Source organism: Ailuropoda melanoleuca, chromosome 12 (assembly GCF_002007445.2).
Source record: "Ailuropoda melanoleuca isolate Jingjing chromosome 12, ASM200744v2, whole genome shotgun sequence".
In the NCBI taxonomy this organism is placed as follows: Eukaryota; Metazoa; Chordata; class Mammalia; order Carnivora; family Ursidae; genus Ailuropoda; species Ailuropoda melanoleuca.
In genome coordinates, this window is record NC_048229.1 from 26612531 (window position 1) to 26630188 (window position 17658).

At 55.1% G+C, this 17658-nt stretch overlaps 2 protein-coding genes across 3 annotated transcripts in view; one reads left to right on the forward strand and one right to left on the reverse strand.

Moving 5' to 3' along the window:
* The window catches only part of BRSK1 (BR serine/threonine kinase 1), a 20167-nt gene extending 19101 nt beyond the window's left edge, over positions 1 to 1066 (reverse strand). The window contains exon 1 of the mRNA XM_034672860.1: positions 717 to 1066. Coding sequence (XP_034528751.1) covers positions 717 to 852 — 136 coding nt within the window. The 5' untranslated portion in view covers positions 853 to 1066. The remainder of the gene's footprint in view (positions 1 to 716) is intronic.
* A 3399-nt stretch (positions 1067 to 4465) lies between these two features.
* HSPBP1 (HSPA (Hsp70) binding protein 1) lies at positions 4466 to 16662 on the forward strand. Of its 2 annotated transcripts, none has more exons than XM_002926379.4 (8): positions 4466 to 4668; positions 5017 to 5314; positions 7129 to 7333; positions 9448 to 9672; positions 12124 to 12279; positions 12395 to 12491; positions 13027 to 13138; positions 16359 to 16662. In XM_002926379.4, exons 2-8 carry the CDS (start codon positions 5111 to 5113, stop codon positions 16431 to 16433), a joined length of 1074 nt encoding a protein of 357 aa, XP_002926425.1. In that variant the 5' UTR covers positions 4466 to 4668; positions 5017 to 5110; the 3' UTR covers positions 16434 to 16662. The 2 variants fall into 2 exon arrangements, with proteins under 2 accessions (XP_002926425.1, XP_011232093.1); XM_011233791.3 differs by having other exon boundaries at positions 5020 to 5314.
* Positions 16663 to 17658: the final 996 nt, after the last annotated feature.

A 17658-nucleotide genomic window follows, 5' to 3' on the forward strand; every position in this document is an offset into this window, starting at 1 on the left:
GGCCCTCAGCTTCACAAGAGATCCCCGGCCCACCCCTGGACCTCCTCCTGCCTAGGACACAGGTGTGCAGGTCCTGCTTCACACCCACCCACCCTCCACCTGGCAGGAAAGAGGTCCCAGCTCGAGCCAGTGCTTAGAAACAGCAAAGGATGACCCCTGATTCCACAGCCACTCCTGGGAGATTTGACTCTCGGATCCACCTTTCCACCTGTCCATTCCTATTCCCCACACTGAGCCAGCATGCTGGAGAAGGGGCAGAATGCTGCAGACCCCATCACCCTACCCTCACTGCTGGTCACCCGGACAGCCTGCCAGGAGAGCCAGAGGCCCTCCTCAGCCAGAGAGCAGTGCAGAGGGAAGCGGCTGCCCAGGGTGCACCCCCATCCCGCGGCATACTGCAGCAAGGACCTCAGCTCCCAGTGCCGGCTGATCCCCTGCTGCAGGCTGGCCTCCCTTCCCCACCGAGGCCCTGGAGCCCCTCCAACTTCTGCCCCCCATGAGGCAGGAGCCTTTGGGCCTCGGCACCTACCCCCCAGAAGTCCTATCCCCCAGCCCCCTCCATCCTGGGGACCCAGCAGACTGGACCCCAAGTCCCTTCTCTGTGAGGGACCCCGGGGTCTGGGGGATCAGCCCCTGCTCTTTGAATACCCACGAGTCCCGCCCTCTGCCCCCCAGCTCTCCTGCCCCCACCCCAGGTGTCCCCTCCCCTGACTCCCCTGTCTGTCCTTTGCCCAGCGTCTTCTCCAGCCGATAGGGGCCCACATATTGGGCGTGCTGGGGTGGGTGTGGGTGTGGGTGCGGGAGGTGGTAGGCGGGGGAGCCCCCGCCCCCCTCCTTGGCCCCGGACGACATGGTGCCCTTGGTCCCGGTCCGACCGGCCCCCCGGCCGCCCCCCCTGCGGCAGGTCGCCCCGTCCCTCCGGTGGGGGCCGGCGACAGCTCCGTCCCGGCCCCCCCGGCTGCCCCCCACCTCTCCGGGGGTCCCCAGGGGGCTGGGCTGGGCCCCCCCCAGTCGGCGGGCCGCGGAGCTGGGGGAGGGGGGGCTGGCCCGGGGGGGTCAGGCCCCGGGAGTCNGGGAGCGGGGGGCAGGGGGCGGGCCTGGGCGCCGGAGGGATGGAGAAGAGGTGGGAGGGTGCAGGGAGGGATGGAGGGATGCAGGAGGAGAGAGGATGGAGGGAAGGCGAGGGAGAGAGACGCGGAAGAGACCGGGGCCGAGATGGAGCTACACAAAGGGAGAGGAAGTCTGGCATAGAGACGGGGACAAGAGGCAGCTGGCTAGAGAGATGGAGACAACCAGAGACAGCGCTGGCGCAAGGCAGGGAACCGGGCAGAGGTGGGCAGGGACAGGAGAGCAGAGAGGGATGAAGAGCAGGAGAGACAGAGACAGGGAGATGGGAGAGAGTCGTAGGAAGGGCCCCAGCTGGAGAGAGTAGGGACGCGGAGTGGCAGAGAGGAGGGAAAAAGAGGGAAAAAGCCGGCCAGAGGGATGGAGAGAGATGTACAGAAACGCAGATGTGAAGGGGAAGGGGAGAGACATAGGTGAGGGGAAAGAGACAGGGAGGTGGGGGAGAGAAATGGGGAAGAACAGAGAGACAGAGACAGGGAGGGAACCATGTGGAGGTGAGTGAGGTGCAGGGAGAAGAAGGACAGACAGAAGGACAGAGGGGCAGAAAGAAAAGTGGGAGAGAGATAGAAAGGGATCAGGGTGCAGGAAGAATAGACAGGTGGAGGGAGAGAGACAGAGAGATGCAGAGAGGGAGAGCTATGGCGAGGGGGGACCTCATAAGAACAGTGGTATACATACAGGTGCAGGGCACATGCTGGGGAACATGGGGACAGAGAAAGAGGGTGACAAGCAGAGCGAGGGAAAGAATCTGGGAATTGCTGAACCAAGACTCATCCCTGCTTCCCCAGGCCTCCAAGCCTGCCCACCCAGGCCTCCTTTTCCCACTAGCATCAGGGAATCCATATCCACCCACAGCCCGGTGCACGTTCTCTGATCATCTTCGTTCCACATCTCCATTTAGGATCTTCAGTGCTCCTACAGAGAAACTTCCAGAACCCCCTCAGGTCCCTGTGTATTTTTTTAGACCCCTGAATATTCTCTTTGCCCATCATAGGGTCTCCTCCACCTTCATGTGGGCTTCCATATAATTATACATCCCCTCTGTGGCACAACCATGGGTCTGTGCTCAGATAGACCCCCACATAATCCAGGACTCCCCTGTATGAGGTACCCAACGGTGTTAGGCACCCCTTTAATCCCCGAGTCCCCTATAAAGTGGACCCAAGAGCTTCTAGTCTCCTAGTCAACCACCTTCATTCCATGAACCTTCATTAAGTGCCACATCTGAGCTGGCGTTGTCCAAGTGGCGAGGGGATAGCAGGGAACCAAATCAACAAAGATCCCTGCCCTGTGGAGCTCTCATGGCGGTGGATGAGGCAGGGATAAGCAAGACAAGCAAAATATACGGTATGTTTGACAGTCAAGGCCAGTGCTAAAGAGCAGATTACAGCAGGGAGGGGAACAGGAAGTATTCGACGTGTGGAGTATGATTTTTGATACAGTGCCAAGAAAGACTTCTTCAGCGAGGGGACACTGAAGGAAAATGAGGGTCAGAGCTCTGTGGACAAAGTACCTTCCATGCAGGGGATGGCAAGTGCCAAGGCCCTGTGGTGAGAGTGTGCCTGGTGTGTTGTGGACCATTGAAGGGCCTGTGTGGCCAGAGGGGAACAAGTGAGGTGAAGAGAGAGAAAATGAAGTGAAGAGGCAGATCATATAGAGCTTTAGAAGCAGGGTAACCATATGCCTGGTATTCTGTAATTATTAATGGGGTCTCCATTCCCAAGTCTCTCGCTGTACATGGAAAATTGTATGGTCACCCTACTTATAAGGTCATTGACGGATTATGGCTTTTATAGGATACCTGGGGAGTTTTAATGTGGGCCACCATTATGTTATACATATATTAACATATATAATGTTACATACAATTACATTTGAGATATATACATATATGACATGGTATTATGCATCGTAACATGTGGTAAATAACCTAAACGGACTCGTACAGAGGTGTATATAAGTATGGTAGGCTGAATAACAGTCCCGAGAGATGCCCACATCCTAATCACCTGAATCGGGGCATGTATCACCTTATATGGCAAAAGGGACTTTGCAGATATGATTGAAGATCTTGAGATGGGAAGAGGATGCTGGTTATCTGGGTGGGCCCTAAATGTAATCACAGAGGCCCTTCTGAGGGGGAGGCAGGAAAGTCAGAGGAGGACATGGGATGATGACGGAAGCAGAAGCCAAAGTGATGCAGCCACAAGCCCAGGAGCGTGGGTGGCCTCTAGCAGCCAGAAGAGGCAGGAAGCAGATCCTCTCCCAGAGCTTCCAGAAGGAGCACAGCCCTGCTCACACCTTGACTCTAACCCAGTAAGAGCTGTTTTGGACTTCTGATCACCGGAACTGTAAGATAATAACTCTGTGTTGTTTTAAGCCACCCAATTTTTCATAATTTGAAGGCAGCAATAGAAAACTAATATAACAGAGTACAGGGGGTGGGGGTAGGAGCCCAGACCCCTGTCCGAGAGCTATTCTGGTCAGTGCTACAAACACCGCCCACTGGGCACACTGCTTTTATGTTATCTTCCTATTTCTGCCCCAAATATAACCTGGCACACCCCAGGCCTAGCAGTGGGTCCCCCTGAGAGTGAGTACAACCTTCTCCTGGTGGGGCTGGGCCTCTAATAAAGACTAGAACCAGGGTTTCTTTAAGCCCAGCTCAAGGCAAACACCTGTACAGACCAGGCACATTCCCAGACCTGAACCCCAAATGCCGTGCACGGAGTCGGTAAGCTTCCCAAAGCCCTCTCCTGGGCATTTTGCTTCAGCTTTGGCCTTCCAGAATCCCCTCCCGAGCACCCGGCAGGACTCCGGGAGGACTCCAAGGGGAGACCCGGGGTCATAACAGGTGTTTGCCGAGGAGCTACAGCAGGAATCAGGTAGCCCCCTTTGACGACTGGGGAAACTGAGGCCAAGGGAGGGGAGAAGTGGGCCAAAGGTGGTTACATCAGATATGAGGAATGAGCACCCAGCGCTCCAGTAAAAGATGGGGTAGGGGTCCAGGTGGAGCGGGAAAGGCCCGAGGATGAGGGACCTGCAAGACCTGCAAGAAGAGGGTGGGGCCTAACGGGGAGCGATCCGCTCACCAGCACGGGGCGGGGCTTAGGGGGGGGTTAAGCTGGGAGGGGCCGAAAGGCCTAGAACAGGGGCGGAGCCTGAGGTAGCAGGGAGGGGCGGGGACATGGATGTGGGCGGAGCCCAGAGGGGCGGGGCTAGACCGCGGGGGCGGGGCGTGTGCCAAGGCGGGGGTGGAGCTTGCAGGGAGGTCGAGGGGGTGGAGCTCATTAAGGGGCAGGATCCGGATCGGGGGAGGAGCTGAGCGTGGTCAGGGGGCGGGGCCGAGCGCTGTATCCGGTCAGGTTAGGGCTTCAGAGCCTGGCACGCGGCCTCGGCCTCAGGTACGGCCCCAGGTTGGGAGTTACTCCGGGAACTTCCGGGCGAGACTGGCGCATTTCCGGTCAAGATGGCGGCGCCCATCAGAGTCAGGTGCGGGCGACTCTGCCTTTAGTAGCGGCGGCGACTCGAGGCCCGGGAAAGGTGAGGCCCGGGGAAGTGAGGTCCGCCCCGCTTTGGCTCCCCTCTTTGGAGAGGAAGGAGGAGATTTGTTGCTAAGACGTCCAAAGGGAGGACTTGTTGCTATGGAGGCAGGGCAGTGGGGTTGCTAAGATACGGGAAAGCATTTAGTGGTGATGGGGGAGGGGTTGCTGGGTTGCTAGGTGGAGTGGGTGGGGCCTGTTGCGAAGGGAGGTAGGAGGGGCTTGAGACTTTGGGGAAGGGTCCCGTCGGTATGGAGGAAGGAGAGGGGGCTGTGGTTAAGGTGGGTGCGGGTAGAGTGGTTTGGGGTCATAGGGGCCTCGGAGCTCCCCTAACACGTCACCTTCTCAGCAGACCCCCAGGAGTCGACCCGTTAGGACGCCAGAGCTACCTCAGCGGTGACCACCCCCTACCCCAGACACATTCTTCCCTTCACTAACAGCCCATGGCGGACCAAGGCTCGGGGGGCAGCCGCCTCCCTCTGGCGCTGCCCCCAGCCTCCCAGGGTTGCTCATCAGGGGGCGGCGGCTCCTCGGCGGGGAACTCAGGCCATCCTCCGCCACCGCGAAACCTCCAAGGCCTGCTGCAGATGGCTATCACGGCGGGCTCGGAGGAACCAGACCCCCCTCCAGAACCCATGAGTGAGGAGGTAAAGGTGGGGACCCAACGAAGTGGGGGGAGGGGGTGCCCTGGGCAGGGGCGGAGTCCAGGGGTGAAGGCAGAGTGGTACGCTGTATTTGTGCTGGGTGGGTTATTGTAGACTGAAGATCAGAGCTGCGATGCAGAGTAGCTTCGCGGTAAAAAGGAGGAGGGAGCGTTCTCAGAGCCAGGAGGACCTAGTTTCAGCAATATCCAGCTGTGTGACCTTGGGCATATCGCTTCATCTTTCTGAGGAGCTAGGTCTTTTTTGTTTGTTTGTTTAAAGATTCTATTTATTTATTTGAGATAGAGCATGTGCAAGCATTGGGGAAGGGCAGAGGGAGAGGGAGAAGCAGACACCCTGCTGAGCAGGTAGCCCAGCGTGGGGCTCCATCCAAGGACCCTGGGATCATGACCTGGGCCAAAGGCAGATGCTTCACCGACTGAGCCACCCAGGTGCCCCAGAGCAAGGTCTTTATTTGCAAGCTGATGGTGATAATAAGAGTAGTAGCGGTACTTCATAGGGTATTTCTGAGGATCCACACAGCGCCGGGTATGGAGGCAGGGCTCCTGCAGGCAGCAGGCTGTTCTCATGAAGACTTAGGTGTGACCTCAGGCTTTGTGGATGACCTAATGTGTGACCTTGGCATGTCACAACCTTTCTGGGCCTCAGTTTTCTCGTCTGTGAAGTGGGCATGACAGTAACATTCAGAAGCTTGTCTTGGAGATGAGTAGCGATATCTGTTATATGTGTTTAGTTTGCGACTGTGTTTCCACTGAATTAAACATCGTGCTAACCCAGGACATCCATGATGTCATTGAACCTTTAGGACAATGAGGTAGGAACAGGCACAGAAAGATGAACATCTCGCCCAAATGTATCCAGGACTGTGACTACAGAGCCAGTATATGAGCACTACTAGGCCCGGCGGAAAAATAAAATTCAATGGCCAGCTCTCAGCTGTCATCTTACTTGACCTAATAGGCAGCATTTGATTACTGGCCACCTCCTTGATCTCTTTCTTCGTTTGGTTTCTAGAACAACACAGTGTCCTGGTTTTCATCCTCACTCACTGGCTCTTCTTCATTCCCCAGCCTCTGAATGATGGCACACCCTAGGGCTCTTCTCTTCCCTACTTCTGCTCACTTCCTTTGTGGTCTCATACCGTGTTGACACTTTACCCTGACGACTCTCGAGTTTACGTCTCTAGACCAGTGGTTCTGATCTGATCCCCCTCGGGACATTTGGCAACGCATGGAGACATGTTTCGTTGTCCCACTTGGGGTCGGGGGGTGGGCTACTGGCATCTAGTGGGTAGAGACCAGGGATGCTGCCTGACGTCCTACCGTGTGCAGGACATTGGCATTCACCCCGCCCTGCCCTGGCCAAACTCTCCAGCTCAGAGTGTCCGTAGTGCCAGGGTTGACAAAGCCAGGTCTAGGCTGGACCTCCTCCCTGAGCTTCAGGCAGCCTACTCAATAGTTTACCTTGGGTGCATAATAAATCCCTCGAACTTGATGTGGTGGAAAATGAGCTCTAATCTCCTGCTCCATACCTGCTTCTCGTACCGTTTCCCCATTGGCTGCTGGTTGCTCTGGACAGACCTGAGAGTCCCTTCTCTCACACCCCATAGGTAGTCTCTCTGTAAATCTTGTACCTAGAAAATTGTCAGTGGGGAAGATAGTCAGTAGGTGTCTGTTGATTGAAGGAACAGTGAGCTCTCAGATGTTGGCTGTTATGAGTAACAAGTGTTATTCATGAATTCATTATTGATGGAGGTTTGCTTCTTTCCCCCACCCTTCGTTCCTTGTTTTATACTCCAGAGGCGTCAGTGGCTGCAGGAGGCTATGTCAGCTGCCTTCCGGGGCCAGCGGGAGGAAGTCGAGCAGATGAAGAACTGCCTTCGAGTGCTGTCCCAGCCTATACCCTCCTTGGCTGCTGAGGCTGAACTGGCCGCCGACCAGCAGGAGCGCGAGGGGGCCCTGGAGCTGCTGGCCGACCTGTGTGAAAACATGGACAATGCTGCAGGTACACCCAGGCCCACCCGCGGCTGCCCCTTGGTCTCCCTCTTTCTTTTCCCTCCTCCTCAGCCCCGTGTCCTGCTGTGGCTCAGCTCTTGTCGTTTCTCTCGGGGACCACACCTTCGGCCTCTTCCCCACCCTGCCAGCCTTCAGCTTCTCCCTCTCTAGTCTGGCTCCAACTCAGGCCCCAGATGAGACTGCCCTGTCTTCCTGCTGGGTCCCCTTGCCATCAGGAGGGGACCTCCTCTCACCCCACCAGCCTGACAGCAGGTCATTCTCTCTGACATTCTCCAAAACTGGTCATTTCTCCCTAGTATCTTGGGAACGCACTGTCGCTCCTTAAAATGAGTGAGGAGGTGGTTCTGGGTGGCATGGTCAGAGAAGGCCTCCCCAAGGGGTGCCATTTGATTAGAGACCTGAAGTGAGTGAGTGGGTTATCAGATCAGCTCTCATAGGAAGAGGGAATGGCCAGTGCAAAGGCCCTGAGGTGGGAACCTGTCTGGTATGTGCGGGAACTGCAGTAAGGCCAGCGTGGCAGAGTGCAGTGAGTGAGGGGCAAGAGGTAGGAGGTGACACTGGGTGTGCAGGGCCTCACAGGCTAAAGTAGGTGCTGTGGGTTTTGTTCTAAATGCTGAGGAGCTGATAAAAGGACGGCATTCCCCTTTCCTGTGGAGGGGCGTGACATAGTCGTTGACGGTGTGAATGTGTCTTCTCTGGATGTTTCATGTGAGTGGAGTCATAGAACATGTGAACTCTTGTGACTGGCTTCCCTGAGTGTGATGTGTTTGAGGTTCTCCCATGTTGTAGCCTGTGTTGGAGCTTTATTCCTTCATATGGCTAATACTCCACATGTTGTCAGTCCGTTCTCCGCTGATGGGCATTTGGGTCCTTTCCCCCTTTGGTTATTAAGAATAATGCTGCTGGGGGGCGCCTGGGTGGCACAGCGGTTAAGCGTCTGCCTTCGGCTCAGGGCGTGATCCCGGCGTTATGGTCGAGCCCCACGTCAGGCTCCTCTGCTGTGAGCCTGCTTCTTCCTCTCCCACTCCCCCTGCTTGTGTTCCCTCTCTCGCTGGCTGTCTCTATCTCTGTCGAATAAATAAAAACAAANAAAAAAAAAAAAAAAAGAATAATGCTGCTGGGGCGCCTGGGTGGCACAGCGGTTAAGCGTCTGCCTTCGGCTCTGGGCGTGATCCTGGCGTTATGGGATCGAGCCCCACATCAGGCTCCTCCGCTATGAGCCTGCTTCTTCCTCTTCCACTCCCCCTGCTTGTGTTCCCTCTCTCGCTGGCTGTCTCTATCTCTGTCAAATAAATAAATAAAATCTTTAAAAAAAAAAAAAAGAAGAATGCTGCTGTGAGCTTTGGTACGAGTATGTGTTGGAGTCCCTGCTTTCTGGGGTTTGGGATATTTACGTAGCAGTGGACCTGTGATAATTCTGTGTCTAACTTATTGAGGAACTGTCAAGCTCACTGGTACCACTTTTTTTTACGAAAGCAGGTGGTGGGCTGTAGTGTGCCGAGCCCTGGTCTAGGGATGTTCTGATTGTCACAAAGATTAGGGGTCAGTACTGGCATCTAGTGGGCTGGAGTCCGGGACCCTAATCCCCCAAATGCTGGCATTTTTGAGACATGCTGGCCTTGGAGGGACCCCTGGTTGGGCGCTTGACAGAGCCCACACTTGAGGCAGGTTCCCCTGGGAGCCAGCCTGCCCCTCCAGCCTCAGCTGCTGTATTCGTGTGTGAGGGCTGAAACCGAAATGTACTTTCTCATGGCTCTGGAGGCTGAAAGTCTGAGATCCTGGTGTGGGTGGGGCTGGTTTCTCCTGGGCTCGCTCTCCTTGGTTTGCAGACAGCCGCCCTCTCCCTGTGTCCTCACATGATTTTCCCCGTGTGCCTGTTTGTGTCCTGATGTCCTCTTAGAAGGACGGCAGTCTTACCACCAGGAGTAGTACCTTCCTCGATGACCTCACTTTACCTGGAGGAGCTCTTAAAAGGCTCTATCTGCAGATTCAGTCACATCCTGAGGCACTTGAGGGTTGGGGCTTCAACATGTGAATTTTGGAGGGGGGTGCAGAGCTCAGCCCTTACCACCTGGACTCTCATCTCCCCTCTGTCTGGCACAGACTTCTGCCAGCTGTCAGGCATGCACCTGCTGGTGGGCCGGTACCTGGAGGCAGGGCCTGCCGGGCTGCGGTGGCGGGCGGCGGAGCTCATCGGCACGTGCAGCCAGAACGTGGCGGCCATCCAGGAGCAGGTGCTGGGCCTGGGCGCTCTGCGCAAGTTGCTGCGGCTGCTGGACCGGGACGCCTGCGACTTGGTACGCGTGAAGGCCCTCTTCGCCATCTCCTGTGAGTGTCTGGGGCAGCCGGAGAGGGGCAGACGGAGAGGGGCTGTATTTGTTCATTTATTCCCATTGCCCCTGAAGACTCTGCGCGGGGTCCTGGGGATGGGGTGGTGAGCTGGCCAACCCCTCGCTAGTCAGAGAGCTGGATCCGGATGACACGGGAGCCCCGCTCAACTTAAGTGCTTCACGCACATCAGGGTCCTCGGCCTCCGCACTGTCGAGTTCCTCGTGGTGAGGAGGGGGCCCGCCTGTGCGTGGTGGGTGTCGAGCGGCACCCCGGTCTCCCCCCGTTAGAGATACCAGTGGCTCTCACTCATGCTGCCTCCCGGGGAACAGGTGCCAGGACGGGGATGATGCCAACGCCTGTGGGGCACTCTCTCTGCCAGGCCCCACGCCAAGCCCTGTGCGAGCGTTAACTTGTTTAGTCCACACACACAGCCTCTGAGGCAGGGAGACTGGATCCACATGGAGGAAGGACCAGGTCAGGTCGCCTAGGGGAGAGCCCGGGGCACCCTGCAAGGTCATGCAGATGGGGGGTTTGAGCCCAGGCAATGTTCTTAACCATGTGCTGGGCCCCCATCTGTGTGTGTGCCTTGCCAGGCGCCCCCACTGGACTTCTTAAATAAGCTTTATGGAGATACAATTCACAGGCCATGCAGTTCAGCCTTTTAAACTACAATTTAACACATTCGCTCGGTTGTGCCGTGGCGATGATCACTGTCTAACTCCAGAACATCTCCATCACTCCCAAAAGAAGCCGCATTCCGGTTAGCAGTCCCTCCTCACCCCCTCCGTCCGGCCCCCGGCAGCCACCAGTCTGCTTCTCGTCTCCATGGCTTTGCCTGCTCTGGACGTGTCCACCACGTGGCCTTGTGTGTCTGGCTTCTTTCACTGAGCGTCATGTTTTCCAGGTTCATCTGCATTTATAGCCTGTACTGACGCCTCATGCCTTTTTATGGCTGAATAATAAGTCATTTATGAAGGGGCCATGTTTGGTTTATCCGTTCATCAGTTGCTCAGTGGGACATCAGGCGGTGTCTACCTCTGGCTGTGTGAATAGTGCTGCTGTGAACCACGTGGGCAAGGTTCTGCATGGACGTGTGTTCTCCTTTCTCCTGGGTTTGCACACCGGGGATTGGAATTGCTGGGCCCTACGGCAGCCCCATGATTCTCTGTTTGAAGCTGGAGGAGAACCTGTTTCTTCCACTCCCGACATTTGTGACGCCGAATGTCTGGGGGTTTACAGACGACCTGTTTTCCAGCTCTCTGGACACCAGCCGGGTGTTCTACAGTCCTGTTCTCTTCCATTCTGACACTGACTCCCGGGGGTTGGCAGACCTCCACAGGTTAACGGCTCAGTTTTACGAGACGGCCCCTGCTTCAGACAGCCATCGAAAGTTTGGGCCTTCTGGGGGCGCCTGGCTGGCTGAGTCTGCAGACCATGCAACTCTTGATCTCGGGGTCGTGAGTTCGAGCCCCTCGTTGGGTGTAGGGTTTAACTTAAAAAAAAAAATTGGGGGCTTCCTGTATTTCTTTGTTACTGGCTCTGTATTGGGCGGTTCCATGACCCCTCCTCAGGTTTGATAATTTGCTAGAATAGTTCACAGAACTCAGGGAAGTACAGGTGTTTAGTGGCTAGATGAAGAGCCAGATGAAGAAGTGCCTAGGACGAGGTCTAGAAGGGTCCCGAACACAGGAGCTTCTGTCCCTGAGGAGTTGGGACGCGCCTCCTCCTGACACGCGCATGTGTCACTAACCCAGAAGCTCTCTGAACCCCACCGTGTTGGGATTTTTATGGAGGCTTTCTCATGGAGGCATGATGGATCGTTAACTCCACTCCCGTCCCTCTCCTGTCTCTGGAGGTTGGGAGGTGGGGCTGGAAGTTCCAAGTTTCTAATCATGGCTTTGGTATTTCTGGTAAGTAAACCCCATCCAGGAGCCCACCCAGAGCCCCCTCACCGGAACAAAAGATGCTCCCATCACCCAGGAAATTCCACGGGTTTTAAGAACTTTGTGTCAGGAATGGGGGCAGAGACCGAATATATATTTCCTGTGTTATGGTGGCCCTGGGAAGAGAACAGGGAGGCTGGAAAGGAATCTTGGCGAGAGTGAGAGAAAGAGTCCTGGAGTGGGTGGCATCTGGAAAGTCATGTCCAAAACTGGGGAGACAGATGGACAGACAGACCTTGGGTTGCTCGGCCACAAAGGGTAGACAGTGAGACTCAGTTCCCCAGAGGGACCAAGAGCCAGAGCGGGATGTGGGAGGGATGAGGCAGAGTTTTCTTCTAACAGCTTACATTAATTACATCTCAGTACAAAAAATGCTTAAAAGATAAAGCCTATGAAGTTCAGGCCCCTAGAAGTTGATAGTGATGGTGGTGAGGGGTGGTGATGATTCTGGTGAGGGTGGTGAGGGTGACCTCGAGGCCCCGGCTTCTCTCTCGCCTCCCCCCAGGCCTGGTCCGGGAGCAGGAGGCCGGGCTGCTGCAGTTCCTTCGCCTGGATGGCTTCTCCGTCTTGATGCGGGCCATGCAGCAGCAGGTGCAAAAGCTCAAGGTCAAGTCGGCGTTCCTGTTGCAGAACCTGCTGGTGGGCCACCCCGAACACAAAGGTGGGGCGGCCAGGGCAGGGGGCCCAGGGATGATCCCCAAGGGAGGGCGGGGGGAGGGGAATGCCTGGGAGAGGGGTGTGGATGGCCCCTCTGACCCCCAAGACCCTTCCCCCAGGGACCCTGTGCTCCATGGGGATGGTCCAGCAGCTGGTGGCCCTGATCCGGACAGAACACAGCCCCTTCCATGAGCATGTGCTTGGAGCCCTGTGCAGGTATGCTGGGGCCTCTGAGAGGACGAGGCCCGGGGCATGCGCCCCCACCTCTCAGGCTGACACCACTGGGCTCCAGCCCGCCAGCCTCCTTCCCTCCAGGATTCAGGACTTTGGGCCTTTCCCATGGAGAGGGCAGGAATCCTTATGCTGGCCCTCCCTGAGCATTTGTTTCCTCACATGTTGGGGGCTGACCCAGCAGCCTGGGAGGAGAGGAGAGTCTTTCTGACCCCGCTCTCCCGCACAGAGGACCAGCAGATTAGTGTCTGGAAAAGATGACGTAACGGAGCAGTCGCTCGAGCAGGTGGCCGCTCCGGCATGCAGAGTGGGCTCCAGGCCAGGCTCTTTGCTAGGCGCCTTGTCTCATAGGCCCTGGGGTGGGGTGGGGTGGGGGCCACCTGAGGTGTGTACTGCAGACGGGGAAACTGAGGCCCAGTGCAGGGAACCGTCTTCCCGAGGCTGCTGGGGGAGCAGTGGCAGGGGTGGGGGCGGCCCTGTGCAGAGGGCGGTCCCAAGGATTGCTCTCCTGTCCCCGCAGCCTGGTGACAGACTTCCCCCAGGGCGTGCGGGAGTGCCGGGAGCCCGATCTGGGCCTGGAGGAGCTGCTCCGCCACCGCTGTCAGCTGTTGCAGCAGCACGAGGAGTACCAGGTACGGCCGCCAGGCCCTCTGCGCTCTGCGCCGTACACGCGTCTCTTCGCTCACGTGCTTCTTCCACCAGCCATGCGGCAGCTGCTTCCTGCCCCCACACGTGCCTCGTGCTGTGTGAGCGCCACAGGCCGGCAGGGAACGAGGAGCTTGGCGTGTTTGAAGGGGTTAACGAAGTCATTTATTTGTTATGCAAATTTCAGAAGTGTGTACATCCTACCAGATATTTAATAACTATTTGATAAATAAGTCAGTGATAAAAGCAACCAATTAAGTATTTAATTAAATAAAAAATAAGTTTAATTAAGTAGATAATGAGTAACAGATAAACAACTCAGATGTTTAATTAATAAGTAACAAGTGATAAATAGCAGCTCATTAGATATTTAAATAGCTCAGTCACAGATGAGTGATAACTCAGATAATCAGATCACCAGTCACGAGGCATAAAGAGCAACAATGAGTATTCATATAGTTGTTCAGTTATCTAGATGACTGGGTGAGCTGACCGATGGTGAAGTGCAGCCCAGGTGTTGGCGCTTCAGCAAAGCTGAGCAACGTGCCGCTTCCCGAGACACCTGTTCTACGGAGTCCATTCCTCCTGACGCTGTCGCGCGTTTCCAGAGAGGCGCGGGGAGTGAGGAGCAGGGATGGCCGGGAGAGCCACGCTGTCCACCCCCAGGTCTCGCCCCGACCCCATCACAGCGACCCATGGAAATACACGCCCGTGGGTTGTGGGGTCCTTCGGTCCCAACCTGGCCTGGGCTGGGGTTTCGGCTGGGGAGCGTGTCAGCTGTCGCTTGCTGTATTGGCACATTCGTTCCCTGAACTGCTGGTGTGCCAGACCCTGGGCAGGACCCTTCTGCTGAGGGAGGCCTCGTGCAGACTGACCAACACTCCTTTTTTCTTTTTTCTTCTAAAAACTTTCACAGCTTTGTTGGGGTGTAATTGTCATATAATAAACTCCACTTATTGGAAGTCTGCCATGCGAGAAGTTTAGACATGTGAATACACCTGTGGAAACCTCATCCTTCTGTCCCTCCGTCTGTCAGGGGCGGCTCACCCACGCGCCATGCCCTGAGCTGGGCGCCAGGGATTTGGGGAGGAGCAGAAGGATCCAGCCTCGGTTCTCATGGGGCCCAGGGGTGAGAGAGAAACATGGCAGACAAACACATAGAAGTATGGATTTACAAATACATACCTAGTCTGTGTGCATGTGTCATACATGCCGTGTTTGTATCTGTGTAATTTAACGTTCTGTCACGTATAGTGTGACAGCAGGAAGTTATAACTACGGTGAAGGAGACAACCTGTGAGGGGACAGAGGAGGCTGGGCCGTGATATTTTCGGTAAGGTGCTGCGTTCGTTTCCGACAGCTGCTGTAACGCTACCACAGACAGGGTGGCCTAGCACAGAAATGCATCCTCTCACAGTTTTGGGGACTAGGAGTCTGAAGTCAAGGTGTCAGCAGGGCCGTGCTCCCTCTGAAGGCTCTAGGGAAGAGTCCTTCCTCTTCCAGCTGCTAGTAGTTGCTGGCATTCCTTGTATATCGATACGCTGTTCCAGTCTCTTCACATGGCCTTCTTTCCTGTGTGCCTGTGTGTGCCTTGGAAATCTTTCCAGATACTTAAATAGAGGTCTGCTTTAAATTTTTTTTTTTAAAGATCTTATTTATTCATTTGAGAGAGAAAGAGAGCATGAGCAGAGGGTAGAGGGGGGGTGCAGAGGGGAGGGATAAGCAGACTCCCTGCTGAGCGAGACACAGGGCTCAGTCCCAGGACCGCAGGATCATGACCTGAGCTGAGGGCAGATGCCGAACTGACTGAGCCACCCAGGCGCCCTGAGGTCTGCTTTAATTTCATCATATTGAATAATGCAATTGGCGTGGTATTCTGTAAGGTGATTCTGTCATGACTTGGCCCTCTTTCGTAAGTATTTTTGTAGGTAAATTTAAAATTTCATGAATGCTTTCTCGTGAAAAGGTCCTGTGGTCACGTGGTTCAAAATTCAAGATGCACAGGAGGGTAAACAGTGAAAAGTCTCCCTGCCGCCCCTGTCCCTAACCACCTAGTACCTCCCCCAGTTCCCTGCGTGGCCTCCCTAAGATAGTCTGTGCACACAAGCAAATGGGCATATAAACTCTTCTCTTCTTCCTCTCTCCCTTTTGTGGAAAATCTACCTGTCCTGACCACTTTTCAGCTCCGTGCCTCATTCCCTTTCATACCATGTCAGGGAGGAGTGCAGAGGGAGCGTACTGTGTTGGTGGTCATGGCTTTTTCCTGTTTCCTTTTGTAGCTGCAAGGTAGGTTGATTCTTTCAGGTCATGACCCCTCTTAATGGACACGCTGGTTGCTGCTATCAACTCTGCTAAAGGAATAACCCTTTACCTATGTTTCTTTATATATATGAGTATGTCTATAGAGCAATTGCCAGAAAGGGGAAAGCTGGGGTAAGGTAGGTTAAAGGTGAAGTTACAGAGTTAAGGGCCATTTTTGCTAGGTATTGCCAAGTCGCTCTTTATAGGTTGAAACAGTTGATGGTCCACCCATGAGAGTGCCCAAGGGGACCTCAAGCCATTTGACTTTTTTTTCTTTTCAAGCTGATTGGTGAATAGTATTCTAGTCCAGTTTACTTTGCCCTTCTCCTGTGAGTATAGTTGGACAGCTTTCCTTTCTTGTGAACTGCTCATTCATATTCCTTTGTCCATTTATCTTCTGGGTGGTGGTTTTTGCAGTTGATTTATTAAAGTTCTTGAACTATTAAATATGTTAGCCTTTTCTGACGAGTTGCAAATTTTCACCCCAAATTGTTGTTTTTCTTTCATTTTTGTTTCTGGCTTCTTTTATGTTCATGTGGTGCCATCTATGAGTGCTTCTTTCTTGGCTTCTGAGACTTATTCCCATGGAAGGGGTTTTAATTTTAAGTGGGAATTAGTAGGGGTCGGTCATACCTGGTAGTTAGAAAGAGCCCAAGGGGCTGAGGTGAGGACAGACCAGTGGGGTGAGATGGCCCTGGGAGAACCTCGTTCTAGTGCTGTAATCCAGGCACAGGTGAGAAGAGAAAACAGTGAGCCATGGACCTCAGCTGAAGTCAGGGAACCCTGGGAGGCTTCTGGGGCAGGCTTCTGCTGGGAGGGAAGAGAAGCCATCTCTGGGTGCAGAGCTTGCTGGAAATAGGGGCCCGCTGTGCACTCAGGGCTCCCACTCTTGTCCCCCCAAACCAGGAGGAGCTGGAGTTCTGCGAAAAGCTGCTACAGACCTGTTTCTCCAGCCCGACGGATGACAGCATGGATCGGTGAAACCTGGTGGCTTACTACTCCCTCTCCGTGGGAACCCAGGCATCCTGCCTCCCAAGGGAGACCAGGGCCTTTTGGTGCGCGGCCAGGGCATGCCTGCCCGTCTCTGCTCAGCCCCTATAAGGGGCGCTGAGGAAGGCGCCGGCTCCTTGGACCCCACCCCTCACACTCTCACTGCGTTCCCCCTTCTGTGTCCACACTGTTCTTCAATAAAGGTGTTTCTCCTCCTCCAGCTCCTTCATTGTGGCCTTCGTCACCTCCCGTGGAGGGTGCTGGGTGGGAGGGGCACGATCTTAGGGGACCTAGGGAGCCATGGAGGAGCCGGCAGTGGGCGGAGCCTGGACATAAATGTGAAGCTTTCTAAAATCCAAAGCCGTCGTGTCTTTTCTTCTCAGCCTCTCTTGACAGGGAGGGTAGAGGACACCCATCCCCCTTTTGGCTCACCCATTGTCTCCAGCTGCTCCATTTGAAGAACCCCCACCCCCCGGTGCACAGGCTGTCTGCCATAAGGCGGAAGCCATGTTATTTCCCAGCATCCCATGCAGGGGAGTGTCATGTGACTTCAGTTCAGCCAATCGGAAGGCACCGTGGGGCCTCTGGAGCACCGGTGCTGGGAGAAGGTGGGAGCAGGTGCACTGAGGGCTCTGTGTCCCTGGGCCTTGGACGTGGGCCTTGTTCCACCTACAAAGCACCAAGCCCTCTCGAGCCTTCTGAGTTTGGGCGGTGAGACAGGCTTCATCTCCTTTCATAAATTCCTTGTCAGTTTAGCTAAAGTAGGTTTCATTTGCAACCAAGGCTCCTGGCCAGTGTCGTTTTTCAGATGAGGAATCCGAGCCCAGGGTGGTTGAACCGTGGGCAAAAGGTTCACAAAGCCAGGTTTCAGACAAAGCTGTGCTTCTTCCGCATTCTGGTTCCAAGCCCCATTTGATGGAGACGAATTCCTCTCGTGTGGAATTGTACTCCTGGGATTTGGGAGGGACCATTTATTTTCACGCTTCTTCCCAAATTCAGGATAAATCGAAACGTAGCTACAGGATTCCAGAATCGAAGATCAAGTATCACCTTTATTACTATTAGCGCTGATCAGAGGAAATGTCTTTAGTCTTGCTGCTACCTCACCCCAGCATTAGACATGCTTGCCTATCTGGTCACAGGCAGCACTGGACAAGCACAGGCCTTCCCTTGGGTGCAGCAGGCCAGACACTGGGCAGGCTGGCTCTGAGAGAGG

Excerpts from the sequence above, each read along its gene's own strand:
- HSPBP1 (XM_002926379.4), top strand. The coding sequence starts at position 5,111 with ATGGCGGACCAAGGCTCGGGGGGCAGCCGCCTCCCTCTGGCGCTGCCC. Across the intron at positions 7,334-9,447 it reads AAACATGGACAATGCTGCAG|ACTTCTGCCAGCTGTCAGGC; the intron begins GTACACCCAGGC and ends TGTCTGGCACAG. Across the intron at positions 9,673-12,123 it reads GGCCCTCTTCGCCATCTCCT|GCCTGGTCCGGGAGCAGGAG; the intron begins GTGAGTGTCTGG and ends GCCTCCCCCCAG.